Below are 17,697 nucleotides of genomic sequence, written 5' to 3'. Positions count from 1 at the left end.
GAAAAGGTGTCCAAGTTTCTGATGAGTTCTTTTTACCAAGTTAGTAATATGGAGATCAAACTTAAGCTGATCATCTATTGTAACACCTAGCAATTTAGTACTAGATTCAGCTGAGATGATAGTGTTGTTGCAGGATAAGATGGTAAATGTACTTTTGAGTGTGGTGATGTTTTTAGGGAGGAAGAGTAGGAGCTTAGTTTTTTTTGGATTAAGTATTGGTTTGTTATCACTAAGCCAAGTCTCAATGGTGTGGAAGGATGCCTGGGTAGTTGAGTGAAGGTCAGTTAGGTTGTCAGCAATGGTTATAACAGTTGAGTCATCAGCATATTGCACAAGAGATGACTGGGGACAAGAGGAGTAGAGCAAGTTGGTGAAAATATTAGAGTAGTGGTCCAAGTATGGACCCTTGGGTGAGTCCTATTTGTACAGTGAGAGGGGAAGATAGTGCAGAGAGCCATTTAACTAATTGCTGGCGTGTAGAGAGATAGCTGGAGAACCAGGAGGTCGTATGGGGAAAGAAATGTAAGTTAGTGAGTTTATCTAGAAGGAGTGGGTGAGAGACAGTGTCAAAGGCTTTAGAAAGGTCCAGGAATAGGCACGAGACAAGTTTATTGTTATCATGAGCTAGGGAGACTATGTTGATGAATGATATGAGTGCAGTAGTTGTACTATGCTTGGGACAGAAACCATACTGTACGGGTATGAGAAGGTTTTCCTGGTGAAGGTAATGCATTACCTGCTTGTGAATGCATTTCTCTAGGATTTTTGAGAGTGGAGAGAGTATGGCAATCGGTCTGAAGTTGGATATGTCTGAGGAGTTGCCCCCTTTGTGAATGGGTAAAGTAAAGAAATTCTTCCATACAGTGGGGCATAGGATTCAGAAATGGATTGGTTGATTAAGATGGATACAGGATAGGGAAGAGGTTCAGAGGCAATCTGCAGGAAGTAAGAGAGTAGCTTGTCAACAGATGGGGAGCAAGGTTTAAGTTTAGAGAGTAATGACTTTACACAGTTAGTTGATACTACTTTTAGAGAGGAGGGTTTGGAAGAGGTGTAGAGTTTGTGGGGGTGCTAATGTTGTTTCTGGGGGGAGAGAATTTATTATGGAGGGGTTATTGAGTTTATAAAATGATTGTTAAATTTGTTGGCTATGTCTTCAGGTGTTGCATTGGGACATGGTTTAGGAGAGGAAGGGTTTCCTGGATCAAGAGTCTGTTTAACAGAGCTCCAGAATTTATTTGGGTCTGATTTACGAATAGAGGGAGGATTGGCATAGAAGTTTATTTTGTCATAATGGATGATTTTTTTTTTAATTTTATTTCTGAGTTCTTTATATTTCTGAAGAAGAGAAGGGGTCCTAGTTTTAGTCCACATTTTCCAAATCCTATCTCCCGGTCTTTCTTGAGGGTTCTGGTAGATTTAGTGAGCCAGGGAGCAGTATTAGATTTGATTCTAATTGTGCGCAGAGGAGCAAGGAAGTTAAGAATGTTTAAGAATGTAGTGTTGAAGGAGTGGACAGCTTCATCTAAAGGAAGAGTGGTGAGGTTAGACCAGTTCATTTTGGAGAGTTGGTGAATAAAGGAGTTAGGACAGAAATGAGAAGGTGAGCGGGTGGTAATACATTTGTTAGGTTTGGTAAGGTGGGGAGTATGTCTGGTAACTGTTATAGGGCAGTGGTTGCTGAGGGCATTTGGAAGGGTTTGTGGAGTTATTATAGTTTTGAGGGTGGGAGACCAATATCCAGTCAAGAAGAGAGCTAGGTAGGTGAGATTTATTAATGTAGGTTGGGGTTGTGATTAGCTCCTCAAACCCATGTAGGTTTACAGAGGAAGTAGTGTTGGGAGCTTGTATTGTAAGCCAATCAATATTTACATCTCCCAGTATAATTATTTCATTGTTGATGGTATATGAGAGGTGAGATAGGATGTTCTCAAGTATGTTAATATTATCACCAGGGGAAATATAGATTGCTGCAACAGTTATGGTGTTGACACTGTTAAGTTTGAAGTTGGTCAGTAGGAGTTCAGCTGGTGAGTCTAGTGTGGGACTGATTTGGGAGAGACAATTGGAGTAGAGTATGGAGACTCCTCCTCCTTTTCTTTTAGGTTGATCTAATCTAAGGATATTATAGCTAGGAGGGATGATTTCACTGTCCAGATGATGTGGTTTTAACCATGTTTCAGTTAGGGTAACTGTCAGGAGTATAGTTAGCTATCCAAGCATGGAGTTCTTGAACTTTATTTACAAGGCTCCTGACGTTGATAGAGCAGAATTGTACTTGTTTTTGTGGGTTGGAGGGGTTGGCAGGTTTAGATACAGGGGGGTTATTGTTCAGGGCAGTGTCTGTAGGGCCTGGGTTAGGATGAATGTCACCAGATAGATGTAGAGGTTTATAATGGGGTTTTAATTTGAGTAAGTAGACTGTTTTTGTTTTAAAGGGGAGGGGGAGATATTTTTATTTTAGGAATGGGAGTGGTGGGGGGAATTCTCTCACAAAAGTGCAGATAGGCCCCTTCTGATCCAAGATGGCCTGAAAAATGTGCTCAGAACAAACAAACCACTACAAATAGTTCCAGAAGTAGCAAGTCTGTATCTGGACTATGCTGCAGCTACTAGCTACCCTAGTTTCAGCAACACAAACAGGAGGTCAGACAGTAAAAGCCTTTAATGGTATATTATGTCAACTTACAACACACTTGATTTAATTATGTGACTGTGGACACAACTCTTTTCTGCCAAGAGTCTAAATGGCATGTAGCACCTCCCACAGGATATTCAAGGGTATACTGTCATATTTCTTCTCCAGGCCCACAAAACATATGTAAACAGTACTGCTGAGGATGACAAACATGAATATGCAGATATGTCTTGTGTTCACTGATTTTTTCAACCTAAGAACCAGTCATGTTCCTCATGTAAGTGGTACAATGCCATAAAGCTTTTTGGTAGTTTACCCAGGTAAACCAATAAAGCACCCACAAGCAGTAAAAGTTGTAAAAATCACCTTGAATGATATAATGTCTCAGACTTGGTGACAGTCATTTAATATACAACTCAAGATAAAAGTGGGAACATGGTACACTCTTGTCTTATACCTTTGGGAAGATCCACATAGTTTAACAGGAGAGTCATCATCTTAACCCATGCCCTTGAAAGCAAATTGTGGGCACCTTAATGTGTCTGTGAAAAACATCCAAGAAATTACATTTTGTAAGATCCTAATAAGAAAGCCACATCCTACCCTGTCAACATTTGCTTCTGCATCCACAATCCAACATTCTGGTCATGGGAGACTTCATTGTGAGATACAGTGATATCCCTCTCATCAGGCTGAGTAAGGAGAAAAAGTTATGATTAGTTGCCTATCAGGGCCAGGATCTGCCACATTATGCATGCACTCAGGTCATTGGACCACAAGTACCAGCATGACTCAGTCATAATCCAAGTGGATGTAAATGACCATAGATGTATCTCCCTAGACTATATGAAGAGAGACATCATGGAGCTCTTAGAATATGTGTCCCAGGCTGGTGTGAGCCTAGAACGGAGCAGAATTTTGTCTTCTCCAAGGATGATGCCACAAAATGAACAGAAGTTGACTAACTTTAATAATGTCTTAGTTTCTGAAGTCATTCTAAAGGGTGAAATATTTGTCAGCATGGAAGGAGATGGTCAGTAGCTCACGCTGCTATGCCAAGGAGGGTCTGTACCTCTCAAATATTAGCTAAACATTGTCTTCCCCAATAGTGCCTTTTTTAGGCAATGCCAAACTGAAAGTATATATGACATAGCAAATCATAACCTAGAAAATCAATAGGTCTTACAGCTCAATGCTAGGAGTCTAAACAAGAAGCTCCACTCCCTACAAACTCTCCTCACCCTGGAGAATGTGGACGTCTGTGCAGTCATGAAGACATGGTTTCTACACATTTAGACCAGCTGCTACACAGACCAGGACTAAAGGGGGAGATGTACTGATTTACATTAAAAATAAGTACACCTCAAGACTGGTCAATCAGGACAATGTACTTAAGCTTTTCCATGTTCAAATTATCATTGGTAAAATCCCATACCATTTCCTTGCAAGCTATAGGCCCCCCTCTATGACCCAGGAAACACACAACATGTATTTAAACTTATTAGAAACACTCATTTTTCAACCCAATGCCATATTTATGGATGACTTAAATTACCCCATTATTAACTGAGAATCATATATGACACCAAACATGCAGGCACAGAGATTCCTGGATTTTGTAAACACAAATTCCCTGGACCAGGCTGTCAACACACCGACTAGGACTGCAAAATATTGGATCTGGTCTTCACTTATATGGGAGAGTGCTGCATGCCCCTTAGTGTAATGTCCTTTTGATAATGTCAAACCATGAAATGGTCTCCTTTGAAGTAAAAATAAAACCTGGAATCCCAGCTAACCCTGGAATGTTCACATACTTCTCTAAGGCTGCCTTCCTACTATTAAGTGATAACTTGGCAAAATTTCAAGCCCACATAAACCCCTCATAACAATACACTGCTGTCTATGCAGAGTAGCTCATAGAAATCCTATACAAGCATGTTGATAGCTGCATAGAGGTAGCTGCAACCACCAGGAAGAAGTACAGAACTAACTCATAAAACAAGCAGCCTTGTAGAATCACATCATCAACAGGCTGTATAACAGAAGGAAGAAAATCATGGCAAAAAATAGCAGGTGTAGCACTCATCAGGATAAAAGCACTCTCATCAAACTAAACAAACACCTCAGAGGACAAATAAAGTCTATCAAAGCCAAATTTGAGGTAAATTTGCCCTTCCAGGCCAGGAATGACCACAAAGCATTCTTTAGCTATGTCTGCAATCTCAAAGACCATACACAATTGTGTGCAGAGCTCATTATTAATGGAATCAGAAAATATAGCAAACATACTGACATACTGACCAAAAATTCAGCTTCAACTTTAATGCCTACTCAACCTGGTGGACTTCTTTGAGAAGGTCACACTGCCTACCTTGACCTGGCCAAGATATCTGACACAATACCCCACTTCGGCATTGTTGACAAACTTAAGAGTTTAGGTATAAACCGTTATGTCACCCAGTGGATAGCCAGCTGGCTCAAAGACAGGACCTAGGAAGTTAGAATTTTGGAGTTAACCTCTAGAAAAGGCTCGTCACAAGTGGAGTCCCTCAAGGATAAGTCTCAGGACTGCTCCTTTTTGGCATTTACTTCTCTGAAGTAAATGCCATTGTCAATGGCCTTAGGCTGACTAAATTTTCAGACAATTGCAAATTAGGAGCTGTCACTGAATTCCCCAATGATACAAATGCTCTCCAGGAAGGGATGACATAGACAAAGAAGCAGTGTAAGTGCCATGGACTAAAACTAAATGCCAAGATATGCATAATGGTATCCTTCAGAAAGTCATCCAGCCCTGGCAACTATAGTGACAGCATGCCCCTAAGCGTTGTCCCAGTAGTCAGGCATCTGGGAACATACATAAACAGTAATCTAGCCTTATACATAAACAGTAATCTAGCCTTTAACTGTCACATGTCTACAGTAGTGAGGAAATCATTCTATGCTGTGCAACCTATACACAAAGGTATGGCATCCAGGATGAAGAAAGCCATTGTCCAGCTGTATCTTGCATTCATCACACCTATCACTGAGTATAATACTCCCTTTGGTATGCACCTAACTGGCCAAATCCAAGAACTGGAACGTCCACTGAGGTTTCTCACTAAAAGAATACAGGGCATAAGTAACATCTCGTATGCAGACCACCTCAAGACTCTATCCCTGTATTCTGTCTCCTAAAGGCTATTGAGAGGACATCTGTGCCTGGCATACTAGACATTGTCAGACCCCACTCTGATGGACCTTCTGCATATCCACAAACCAAACAGCACCAGAATTACCCATTCTAAAGACTTAAATCTTCTCTGTGATATAATTAGGACTTACTAGAGAAACAGGTATGTATCTCATCTTTGGAACAGGCTTCCTAGCCATGTGAAGCAGAGTCTTATCTATCCCATTTCACGTGTAAGTTGGACAACTGGATGAGGAACAGGAGGTGCAACCCTGGTTTGGCACCTATGTCTCTAATGGACACAAGCAGCCTGTACATGGTTCATCTCCCAAGCCTCTGCTTGTAAATGTTTCATCATCCAAGCCCCTGCGTTCACTAATCTAGGGTATCAGAACTTGTCAGAGATTTGGCATGCACGGCTAGGATTAAAAAAGCCCTTGTGTTCAATAGTCTAGTTTAACAGCTATATACTTATAAAGTTAGCAGCCAGAAAAAGAAGCCACACTTCTTGTTCTTTAGGAATAGTAAGATGGTCATTTTTAAAGTTGTGCTGGGTCTGCTGACCACTGGTAAGTCCATATTCATCTACAAAAAGGAACAGAGAGGAACAGTGGCCATGCAGCATGATATAATGGTGGAAACAATGTTCAGACAATATTTAAATATTAATTGGGTGTCCCAGTGGTGCAGCAGTTACCATTGTCACCTCACAGCAAGAGGTTCTCTGGTTTGATTCTCAGCTGGGTACCTTCTGTGCAGAGTCTGTATGTCGTCCCTGTGTTCACGTGAGTTTTCTCAGGGTAGTCCGGTTTCCTCCCACATTCCAAAGACATGCATCTGGAGTGTTTCTCCCTAGGCCTCTGCTGAAAATTGGCTCTTTCCCATAAACAAATGGTAAATAAATAAATAATACGTCAAGAGGAGCCCTGAGTTGTTGAGATTTTTCTCTGTTCAAGATTTGCAACAATAAGGACTTCATTCCATGAGGAGGTTGAGGCCCTTCTGTCTGAACTTCCATAAACATTCACTTTCACACAAGTTTCAAACTGTCAGCAACAGACATTGAAAGTGACTTCAAGATTTAACCAGAGTTGCAGTAGCTGTAACAAAGATAACAATCCTGAGCCTTTATTTACAAATATTTTAAGTACATCTCCTTGAAACAACACATTAGATGAATCCTCTGCATCTCAGTCTCTGAGAATGTGTAACTGTAGATGATAGTGTTGTGTGGTACAGGCTATGGCCCAAAGAAAATTTGATGAGATACAGAGCAATTTGCTAAAGCTTTTGCTAGGCCAAAGTTAAGCAGTTACACTGAGGTCCTTTCACAGCTATCACTTGTTACAATTAAGCTGCTCTAGTGTCATAGGGTATACAATAGTATTGGATCTAAAGCAGATAATATCACTAAGCACACTGTGAAAACCATCCATCTTAATGGAAATGCATATGCAGCAAAATGCCTGAATTCCAGCTGCTTAAAGGATAACCTCACATTCTTGCTGCATCAGGATTCTAGCTTAAGCCAAATGTGCAAGATTCGGCATACAACATACTAGGATACAAAGTGTACAGGAATTATTAACAAAGATTAAAGAACTGAAGGTGTTACGTGATTTGTCTCTGACACCATTTTTATTTGTCTGCCTATTAAATAAGTGTGTGGTCTAACAAGAAAACTGCTGTTCTTATCTGTGCAAACTGAAAACCATACGTATTTGACAATATGATGTGTTTATATGGGTCTACTTCTAAATTTTGAAGTTTCAAAACTTCGAATTTCTTATGGCTGAGACCATAAGATTGAAGTTTTGAAACTTCAAAAAGTAAATAAATAAATAAAAACAAAAAAAAATCTTTTTTACACCCCTTGCTAATTAAATATTCCAACTCTGAGATCACACTATAGTGAGGCCAACTGTAAACATATTGTTCCGTGCTATACAGCAATCTCCATTTAAATGGTTTAAAGTTTCAAAACTTCGATCTTATGGTCTCGACAATAAGAAATTTGAAGTTTTGAAATTTCAAAATTTACAAGTAGACCCATTTATACATAGTCCAACAAAGCTTCATATTGGTTCCAGAAACAATAGGTTATTGCAATAAGCACAGAGGGCTCCAACACATGCTTGCATGTGAAAAACTCAACAGTCATCTGGGGCTGAGCTGGGGGTGAGAAATCACCCTGACATTGTCATATCAAAGTTTAGTCAATGAAATCCTTTCCAAGACCTAGCAAGATTACATACTTGGCATAAACCAATTGCAGATATCTGATCTTTAAATAGAAATGTACTTTACAAAAATCCTGTTCAAATTTTTGTGAAAAAGCCGTCAGCCATTTGCTTGCCATTAACTGGAATAATCTTGGAATAATCTTCCCGTGACTTAGAAGATATTAATTAGATTCCCAGATTAAACTCGTCAGTCTGAAAGTTACAGTGACATACATTTTTTTTTCATGCCCAGTAAGTGGAGTCCTCAGATTTTGTAGCCTTTCATCTAAGCTGATTTAAGTGATTCTTACTAGAAAACATTTTACCATCTCTCTGTGGATATATCTAATCCTTTGAATATGATAAGAATAACAGATTTATGCAAATTAATTATTTTTGCTGTTATCTGTACTAACAGACTGTATGTTTTCTAAATTTTTTAGGTGAGTCAGACATCTGCCATCAACAAAGTCCCAGATTACATTTTTGATGTTCCTTTTGTGAACTCCCCACTTGTCTTGACTGCAGCTCATGAATTAGGCACGCATAACAGCAAAAGTCACTGGACAGGTTTCCAGGAAGCAGGCAGAGAGGAAATGAAGACTATGGCTCCATCCTCACAGCTGTCAAGGTATTATTTTTGCCCTAACCACTGCCTGCCTTCCATCCAGTGTGGAATTACATCTATACACAATTTGTGCTGCATTTCTACAGTTGATGTCTCCACCAAAGACTATAGCCCTGAGCAGAACCCACTCCCGAGTGAAGAGGTGTGGGTGGCATAGACCCCATTTTGGTGGGTTTGTTATACTGCGATGTGCATCCCTTAGTATATTGGTCTACTAAATTAATTACCTGGGAAAATGTTCACTGAGTTGTGCATTTGATAAAAAGGTAGTTCACTGAGTAGTGGTCCATGAATAGGTATTTGCATAACTGGAGTTTCAGTGAAATAATATAGACCCATCTATAAAACATAAAAAGAAAGTTGAAACCAAAACCAAGTCCCAGGAAAGCACGGACACTGTTGCTTAGCTTTCATTCACTTTAATGACTGTGAACTTCCTCAGAAAAATATACCCATCTATATCTATATATATATTTTTTATATATCTATATATATCTATATATCTATCTATATATATATATCTATATATCTATCTATATATATATATATATATATATATATATATATATATATACACACACACACACACACACACACACACACACTACATATATCCGTGTGTGTGTGTGTGTGTGTGTGTATGTATGTATCTACCTATATATGTGTGTGCATGTATCTATGTATTTATATATATATATATATACAGAGATAAATAGATATACTGTAGATATATAAACAAACCATGATAAACGTATACGAACTGGAAAAAGGAAATGCATGCATTAATGGGAGAATATTCCAGAGACCATGGTTTCATCAAACAAAATTTGGAACATTCTCCATTTAAAGCAGCAATTTCTTTTTTGCAGTTATTGCTGCTTTGTTTATGGTTTGTTTCTATCTATATTATGCACTGGAAACAGCAATAGTGAAAGTGTAACTTTATTGGTTTGTTTGCTGTACATTTTACGAGCAGCACAGTGGCACAGCTCGTCTCATTAGCTTTTCAATGTAGGATATTCTCTGGTTCAATTCTCAGCTGCAGTGCCTTCTGTGCAGAGTTTGCATATCCTCCCTGTCTTCACATGAGTTTTCTCCAGGTGCTCCATTCCCTCCTACATTCCAAAGACATACAGTACATTCAAAGTTGGCCATAGGAGTGTGTATGTGATATGCAATATTAACAGTGGCAGGGCTAGCCATCCATTGGTATGAACATTGGCTCTATATTATGGTTACTGCTGGTGTGACACCATAACTTCATGTGCAAAAATGGAAAAATAAGGAGTTATGGATGGAAGTTTAGATGAATTGATAGATATGAATGCATATATTGTTTGCTGAAAAGTGGTTGAATGTTCATTTTGTTGACCATTAAAAAACTTTTACTGCTGATCGAAAATCCACTTATCACCATCTTTTTTTCTCCGTGAGATAGTGGTACAGTGGGGATTAGGGAATCTGCCCTTTTACCAATGTAATACAATCTCAGAGTTGGTATATATATATATATATATATATATATATATATATATATATATATATATATATATAATTAGCAAGGGGTGTGTGGGTGCAGGGGTACTTGATCCAATACAAATCATTATGTTTTACATTTTTTTGTTTTATTTATCAATTGGCAGGTGATAAACATGTTGCATTTGATCACCTCCCAATTTATAATTCAACTTGTCAATATATGGATATACATCCATATAGATACATACAATATATGTATGTATCTTCATCTAGTTACAAACTATAGGCCATAAAGCACTTAGAGAGTGCTCTCGGAAAGACAGTGTAACTCAGTCTCTTATGTTTACGTTTGCCTTCCATGGATCTCAAGTAGATTTTTGCCTCATATTTTGGTCATTCCTCATAAATTATGTGGTTTGCTGATAAATCAGTAAGGATTGAAGTCACTATATAATGACATATGTTTCAGTAGCAGATTTCCTATCCTTCAGAAAATGCAGGTAAATATACACCCCATCATTCTAGCTACTCTCTAAGTTTACAGAAAGAAGGGACACCTTACTGGTATGGACAGCAGACAAATCTCCTTTCTTTTCACCTCAGTGTCTTTTGCTGGTTAGTACTGCTATATTTGACTGCCTAGCATGAGATCCATCCTTAACAAGTTAATAGGGGGTGCTTAACATTTGTTAAGATTGGGTCTCTGGCAACAGTAGAGCTTAACTGATTTGCCTTTTTCTTAATAACAGAGCATATTCACTATGCTCCATGCACTACATAACGTTTCTTACAGAAATAGTGATGTATCCGTATAATGCAGATTACCATACAAATATTAAGTTTAAGTCATACCAAATATGTCCAACAAACTAGTATTTTGACAGTTTAGTTTATAATAAGTGCCACAAAATCCAACATCATAGCACCAGTTTGGCCATGAGAATGACAGCTTTCTGGGAAAGGTGCTAATGTTATTTAATGGTTTCTATATAAACTAATTTAAAAAACCTCACATGAGAGTTGCAAATTTTTCATTTTAGTACACTTTCTCAAAAATGTATGACAAAGACGTTTTTAATAATACCCTCAAGTCAAAAAACAAGACTACACTATGTTTGGCTCTACAATATGGTTTTGTTTCATGTTACTAGCATGTGAGTTAAAAGGGTGGAGCACTATAACATTTACAGTCACATGACAGAAAATAATAAGTTTGTATGTTAAATCCTGTAACATCTATGTTTTAGAAATTCTGGGACCACTGCTTTTTAATGTGTTCATTCCAGGCTTTTTTTATTATACTAGAAATGGAGCTCCTTTACGTATGACACAGCAACAGGTGTAACTGCAAACAGACGTGATATTCTAACATAGAAGTTGCAAGCAGATGTAATGTTATCTCAGAAATGCTGACTATATTCTGAACTGATTCTCCTTCTAAAGACAATTCCTGATCTAAAACTCGATGAAAATAAATTAAATAAATAATACAATAAAAACAGTATAATATGTTTGAGTGATTCCAATGGTTAGCCCAGTGGTTTGTGTTGCTGCCTCACAGCTCCAGTACCCGGTATTTGCTTCTTCTGTCTGATTGTTATATGTGTGTGGGATTTTCATTGTCTCCACTTGTATATTTTGGGTCTATATTAAATCAGGGGACACTTAAAATAGCAAACGCTGATTTATCCACCCTTTAAAAGCGAAAGCTAACAATCTCAAAGAAACGGAACAGCGATTTCTTTTCCCAGGGGGAAAGAAATTGCTGTTACACACACACACACACACACACACACACACACTCACTCACTCACACACACACACACACACACACACACACACACACACACACACACACACAAAGTTCAAAACACAAAATAAAATGGGCATCCCAATATGGGGGGCTGTGCCCCCACCCCCCTACTTAAATATACCAACTCCGAGATCACACCACAGTGGAGGAAATGTCAAAGTCCCAAAAATGGCCCAGCGATTTTTTTTCCCTGGGAAAAAAATCGCTGTTCCATGTCTCCGGGATTGTCAGCTTTCGCTTTCAAAGGGTCGATAAATCAGCATAAGCTGATTTTATCCAGACCCTATATTTTTCCTTGTACTCTTTCTTCCCCCATTCATGTCACTGACTGGTTGCGCTGAAATGTTTATGTATGTAATATTTGCTCTAATTTTTGCAAATACGTTTTGGAAGTAAAGGGTGCATATTTTATTTATTTATTTGTAATTTGTTAACTAGGTAGGTGGGCTGGTCAGCCACAAACCAAACTCATAAACAAGCACTGAGAACAGGATATAACACACATATGAAGTAAAATGCACTAGAGTGCATTATACAGAAATGCCAAAGAGTGTTTACATTATTTGAACCAGGTAAAATGCACTGAACATTATGTACGTAATTACAAATGTATTTAAACACATCATGTTCGAGATTATGCATGTTTACAAAAGTATTTACACACGTATTTATAGACGAGGTGCTTGTTATGCTAGACTTGATTGTTAAGGCTTTGTACTTGCATTTAAATATTTTATTTGGATGTTTTCTCCTGCTGTTTTATCCTGTGTCTTCAAAGCATTTACAAACATTTTCTTGAGAAAGGTGCTTGTTCACTTTGCTTTTGATTGACTCCAGTGTGTTCAGTGATCTAATTTCATTGGGAAGGTGGTTCCAGTTGGCTGAAGTGAGGCTGCTGAAAGCTTTTTTTACTTAGACTTGTTCTGAAGTGTGATCTTCCTAACGTTATGCCATTATTGAGGCTTGCTTTAAAGCTGTACGATCATGTCTGATAAAGATTGTAGATTTTGGGGAGACAATGTGCAAGCATAATTATTTTTAAATAACCAAGGTTTGGTGCCACTGAAGCTCTGTTTTCCAGGGGATAACACTGCTGTTGGACAGACTCCCCATTCACATAAAACAAAGTTCATCCCTGTCCGTATTCAAACACAACTTACATCTGTGGATGGCAAAAGCAAAATTTACCCCAAGATTGCCTCCTGTACTACTAATGGAGAGAGGTAACTCCTAAATTTTTTATCATATGCATGCGGCCCCTCAAATTATCGATGGTAGGGTCCCAGTTATTCTCATTAGGGGTAATACATAATCATCGACCATGGGATGGGTAAGTTCAATATTTAACCAAATGGGATGAGTTATTTTGAGCACAAAAATGAAAACTGGCTAGGCAGAAAATGACACACAAGGGGAGATGGCCTAGTAGTTACCTATGAATCTATGAACCTTTTCATCTGTAGGCCTTCAGTAGTATGTTCTATGATTTACTAGACACAAAAGTGGATATTTTATTTTCTGTCAACAAAAATGTTTTGGTGTTAGCACCCAATTGCCTGCATAGGAGAAGGCATCCGTACTTTATATTGGGAATAAGAACATTTCCTGCTATGGCCTGATGTGTGATTGGAGAAGGAGATGTGATAATTTGTAACAGAGCTTATGATCAGATCAGCAACTGTGTCTGTGTGTAGTGTCTGTGTGTAATGAAAAAGATAAGAAGGGGAAGTATTAACATGTATATTTGCTAGGTGACATTTGCAATAATAATGTTTTTGCTGATACTCAACAGAATTGGTAGGAAGTTGTTTCTGAGCTTATGAGGGGATCGTAATTGTATTACATTTATTTGTTGGCTTTCGGTATTTGCTGAAGATAGGGATGGGTTTTATTGAACTGCAGCACAAGAATACAGCCTGCATATGGTATGACATCATGTTCTGGAAGTTCATAAGTGAGGTCATAAACATCAGTTCAAGTTCAGATTTCAGTTTATTAATGTTTTTATTGTAGCATGTGCAGTGCAATAAAACAGTATAATAAAACACATCAACAACAAGGCTTGGCAAACAAAATAAGAGCTAAGACCAAAGATATATGATGTACCCAAGGTGTATGCAAGACTTGTGGAATTATTCACATGACTTTGCCTTTTGCCGAGGCTGTGCATATTGACTGATATTAGTAGATTGTAATGACAGAACGCTGAGTTCATAAGTTTTGTTTCCTTGCTTACTGTGAAAATGTTCAAACCTACAAATTTAAAACACACTCTAACAAGTGATACTGTATAACTTAATAATATCAGGAAGGTGAATCAAAAAACACATGCATGGTCCTAAAAATGTGTGCAAGGGGCCTATGGTTTGAAAACAGCCGAAAGGTAAACTTAATCTGCCACTAGCCAGATGCATTGTTTTAATGTGGGTTTCAATGTTGTTCAATGAATGCAAGTTTCAAGGGCAAAGAATCTTACTGTTCATGCTAAGTTTGTTTTCATTGTGAGAGTGTATCATTTTATTTAGCAAATGGTTATCAGTTTGTGTACTATAAAATTTGAAAGAAAAGTTTTAATTTAAATCAAAATATCTGTAATCACTGTATAAATAAAGAAAAAATAGTCTGCACACTGACAGGTTTGAACAGTGTTTATGATAACTGGGGAGAAATAGCCAAGTAATGAGACACTGGAATGGCTGCATGGTGCAGGTGGGGTGGGGTTGCTGCAGCGGGGGGGGGGGGTTATCCACTACCCTTGCCTAGGGCCACATTTGACCATGATCCGGCTTTGGATACCTGCTGCAGGAATTAATCCTTACTGAGACACTTTTACTGACAATAAAACAAAAGATTTTGAACAAGATAAAAATATCTATAAGAAAATTTAACTGCAAGTGCACTTACACTAACCTAGAGGAATTTAGCATGCATGTGAATGGTGAGATTCTATATTTGTTTAAGAGTACAGCTTTTTAATTCCTTTGATCAATGTCTTAAATGAAGTCTAATAATAACAATTTTGTGAAGGACCACTTTTAAAAACAGAGTTTTCTCTAAGACAGAAAAAATGCATCTGGCTTTATGTTTTTCGATGCCCCCCCCCAAACATTCTGTTCATTTTATTTGTGATCGTATTGATGACTTGGATCTACATATTAATACTTGTGGGTCACTACTAATTAAAACAGTGAATACATAATTAAAATGCCAACAAGTCGGTTTTAAAACTGGATAGACTATTTGCCACAGTTTTTAAAGTTCTTGTTTACTGGATTTTGCTGAAAAAAAAAAAGAAATAAAATAATGCTTCATTAAATAAAATAATTATAGTGCTTGCTTTTCTGTCAAACACATTAACGAAGCAATCTAGGACTGTCGTTCAGTGTAACTAACAAATCTGCTGTTGTAAAACAGAAGTGCAAAGTATAAACACAATTACCTGCTCTACTGATTCAGAGAATAAGCCATTCCGTTTGCTCTGCATATACGCATTAGCACTCCCACTCTTTGCAACTCGAATTCTGGCAAGTCTGGCTTTCTGCGATGGAAATCAAACAGATTAAATCATTAGGACTGCTTTCATTATTATGAAAATAGTGATAACATAACTTTGCATTCTTTGCTTTGATGGATTAGACACAGTAGCATAAACTTATTATTGCCATATTTATTCACGTTCAACAGCATTACGTTATATGTTTATTATTTCTTGACAAGCTGCAAGTTATAGATGTAAATATGCACCATTAGAAGGATAGTCATATAACTTCAGTGTTAGAAATGTCATGCTAAAAAAGCATATGCAAGTATGAAGCTTTTATTAATCTAAAAATGTAATTATATGTATATCTTTGTATGATATATATGTGTATATATATATATATATATATATATATATATATATATATATGGATCTATCTTACTACGTCGACAAGTCAAAACGCCGACAACAAAATCACCGACACCACATAACCGACATTTCACAAACACGAAACCTCACATGCCCGACACACCATAATCCCGACAAGCAACAAACAAAACAAATCCCCGGTCCAAAAAGCACACACACAACACAAGCACACCAAAATCCTTACAAACCAACACTAAACCTCACATACACAACTACCTACAACCTTAACCCAAACCCTAACCCTAAGGTCCGCCACTATCGCACTCACCTAACCGCGCCTAACCTAACTCACTTAACCCCCTAACCCACAAACTATCACAGTCGCACACTTACCTGGCCAGCCTAACCTAACTCACTTAACCGCCTAACCCACAAACTATCACAGTCGCACTTACCTGGCCAGCCTAACCCTAACTCACTTAACCGCCCTAACCCACAAACTATCACAGTCGCACACTTACCTAGCCCGCCTAACCCTAACTCACTTAACCGCTAACCCACAAACTATCACAGTCGCACACTTACCTGGCCAGCCCTAACCCTAACTCACTTAACCCGCTAACCCACAAACTATCACAGTCGCACACTTACCTAGCCAGCCTAACCTAACTCACTTAACCGCCTAACCCACAAACTATCACAGTCGCACACTTACCTAGCCGCGCCTAACCCTAACTCACTTAACCCGCCCCTAACCCACAAACTATCACAGTCGCACACTTACCTTACTCGCACCCTAACGTCCGTCACTACCGCATACATACACAGCCTTTTCCCATGTCGATGTTCTCAGCGTCGGGGTTTTGATCCGTCGGTCTTCTCCGTTTTCGATCTTCTGGCGTCGGTGTTCTCGCTGTCGGCGTTCTGACTTGTCGACGTAGTAAGATAGACCCATATATAGATATATATATATATATATATATATATATATATACACAGTAATCTCAAACCTAGTGATAATACCACTGATAAATGAAAAAAAATACTCACATTTTACACCAGGAAAACAAAGAATGCATGTTCCCAAACAATGAGAGAGATTATATAAAATGGTGTCTAGTAATTTTAGAGAGGTTTTGGTATATTTGATGTATTCCATGGAATATTTTGCATTCAGTAGTTTTACTTTATTGATATACTGAATCTCAATGTAACTTGACATCAATAATTTTATATATATATATATATATATATATATATATATATATATATATATATATATATATATACACACACACACACACACACACACACACGAGTTCATAAACTCAAATGCTATGGAACAACTAGTCACCATTCCCACAAGAGGAGAAAATATACTAGACCTGATCATCACAAACATGGGGACAAAATGCTCCACACCGGAATTATATCCCTCATTGGTGAGATCAGACCATAAATTAATCTCACTGGAGATCCACATCCCGCCTCCAACCCCAGCAAAAAAGACCACAGTGAAGAACTTCTCAAAAGCAAACTTCACACTTCTTAAGACTGGAGTGGTATCCTTCAAGGCCCCCGAGCCAGTGGAAACCACAACCCACGCTGCTGAATCCCTTACAAATGCCTTCTATGAGCACCTCCAGGAATGTATGGATCAAGCAATCCCTAATAAAATCAAGACCCTTTCCACCAAAGGCAGGCGCCCGGTCTGGTGGACCCCAGCCATAAACAAACTCTACAACAAGAGGAGAAAGCTACTACATGACAGAGCAAAATCCCTAAAAGGGAAGGCATCTCTGATCAATACTAGCAAAAAACTACGATCACTCATAAAATCATCCAAGGTCAACTTTGAGAGAAAAATCGCTAATGACACAAAAGACAAT

The 17,697-nt window shown here is 38.2% G+C and overlaps 1 protein-coding gene across 2 annotated transcripts in view; it reads right to left on the bottom strand.

Moving 5' to 3' along the window:
* Positions 1 to 17,697, bottom strand: part of LOC122815892 (potassium voltage-gated channel subfamily D member 2-like) — a 323,988-nt gene that overhangs the window by 106,278 nt on the left and 200,013 nt on the right. For both annotated transcript variants that reach the window (XM_044088736.1, XM_044088737.1), the window contains exon 2: positions 15,398 to 15,496. In XM_044088736.1, coding sequence (XP_043944671.1) covers positions 15,398 to 15,496 — 99 coding nt within the window. The remainder of the gene's footprint in view (positions 1 to 15,397; positions 15,497 to 17,697) is intronic.

This window comes from Protopterus annectens, chromosome 11.part0 (genome assembly GCF_019279795.1).
Source record: "Protopterus annectens isolate FY-2018-M chromosome 11.part0, PAN1.0, whole genome shotgun sequence".
NCBI lineage: Eukaryota > Metazoa > Chordata > Ceratodontiformes > Protopteridae > Protopterus > Protopterus annectens.
This window is presented reverse-complemented; position numbering and strand designations above follow the sequence as displayed.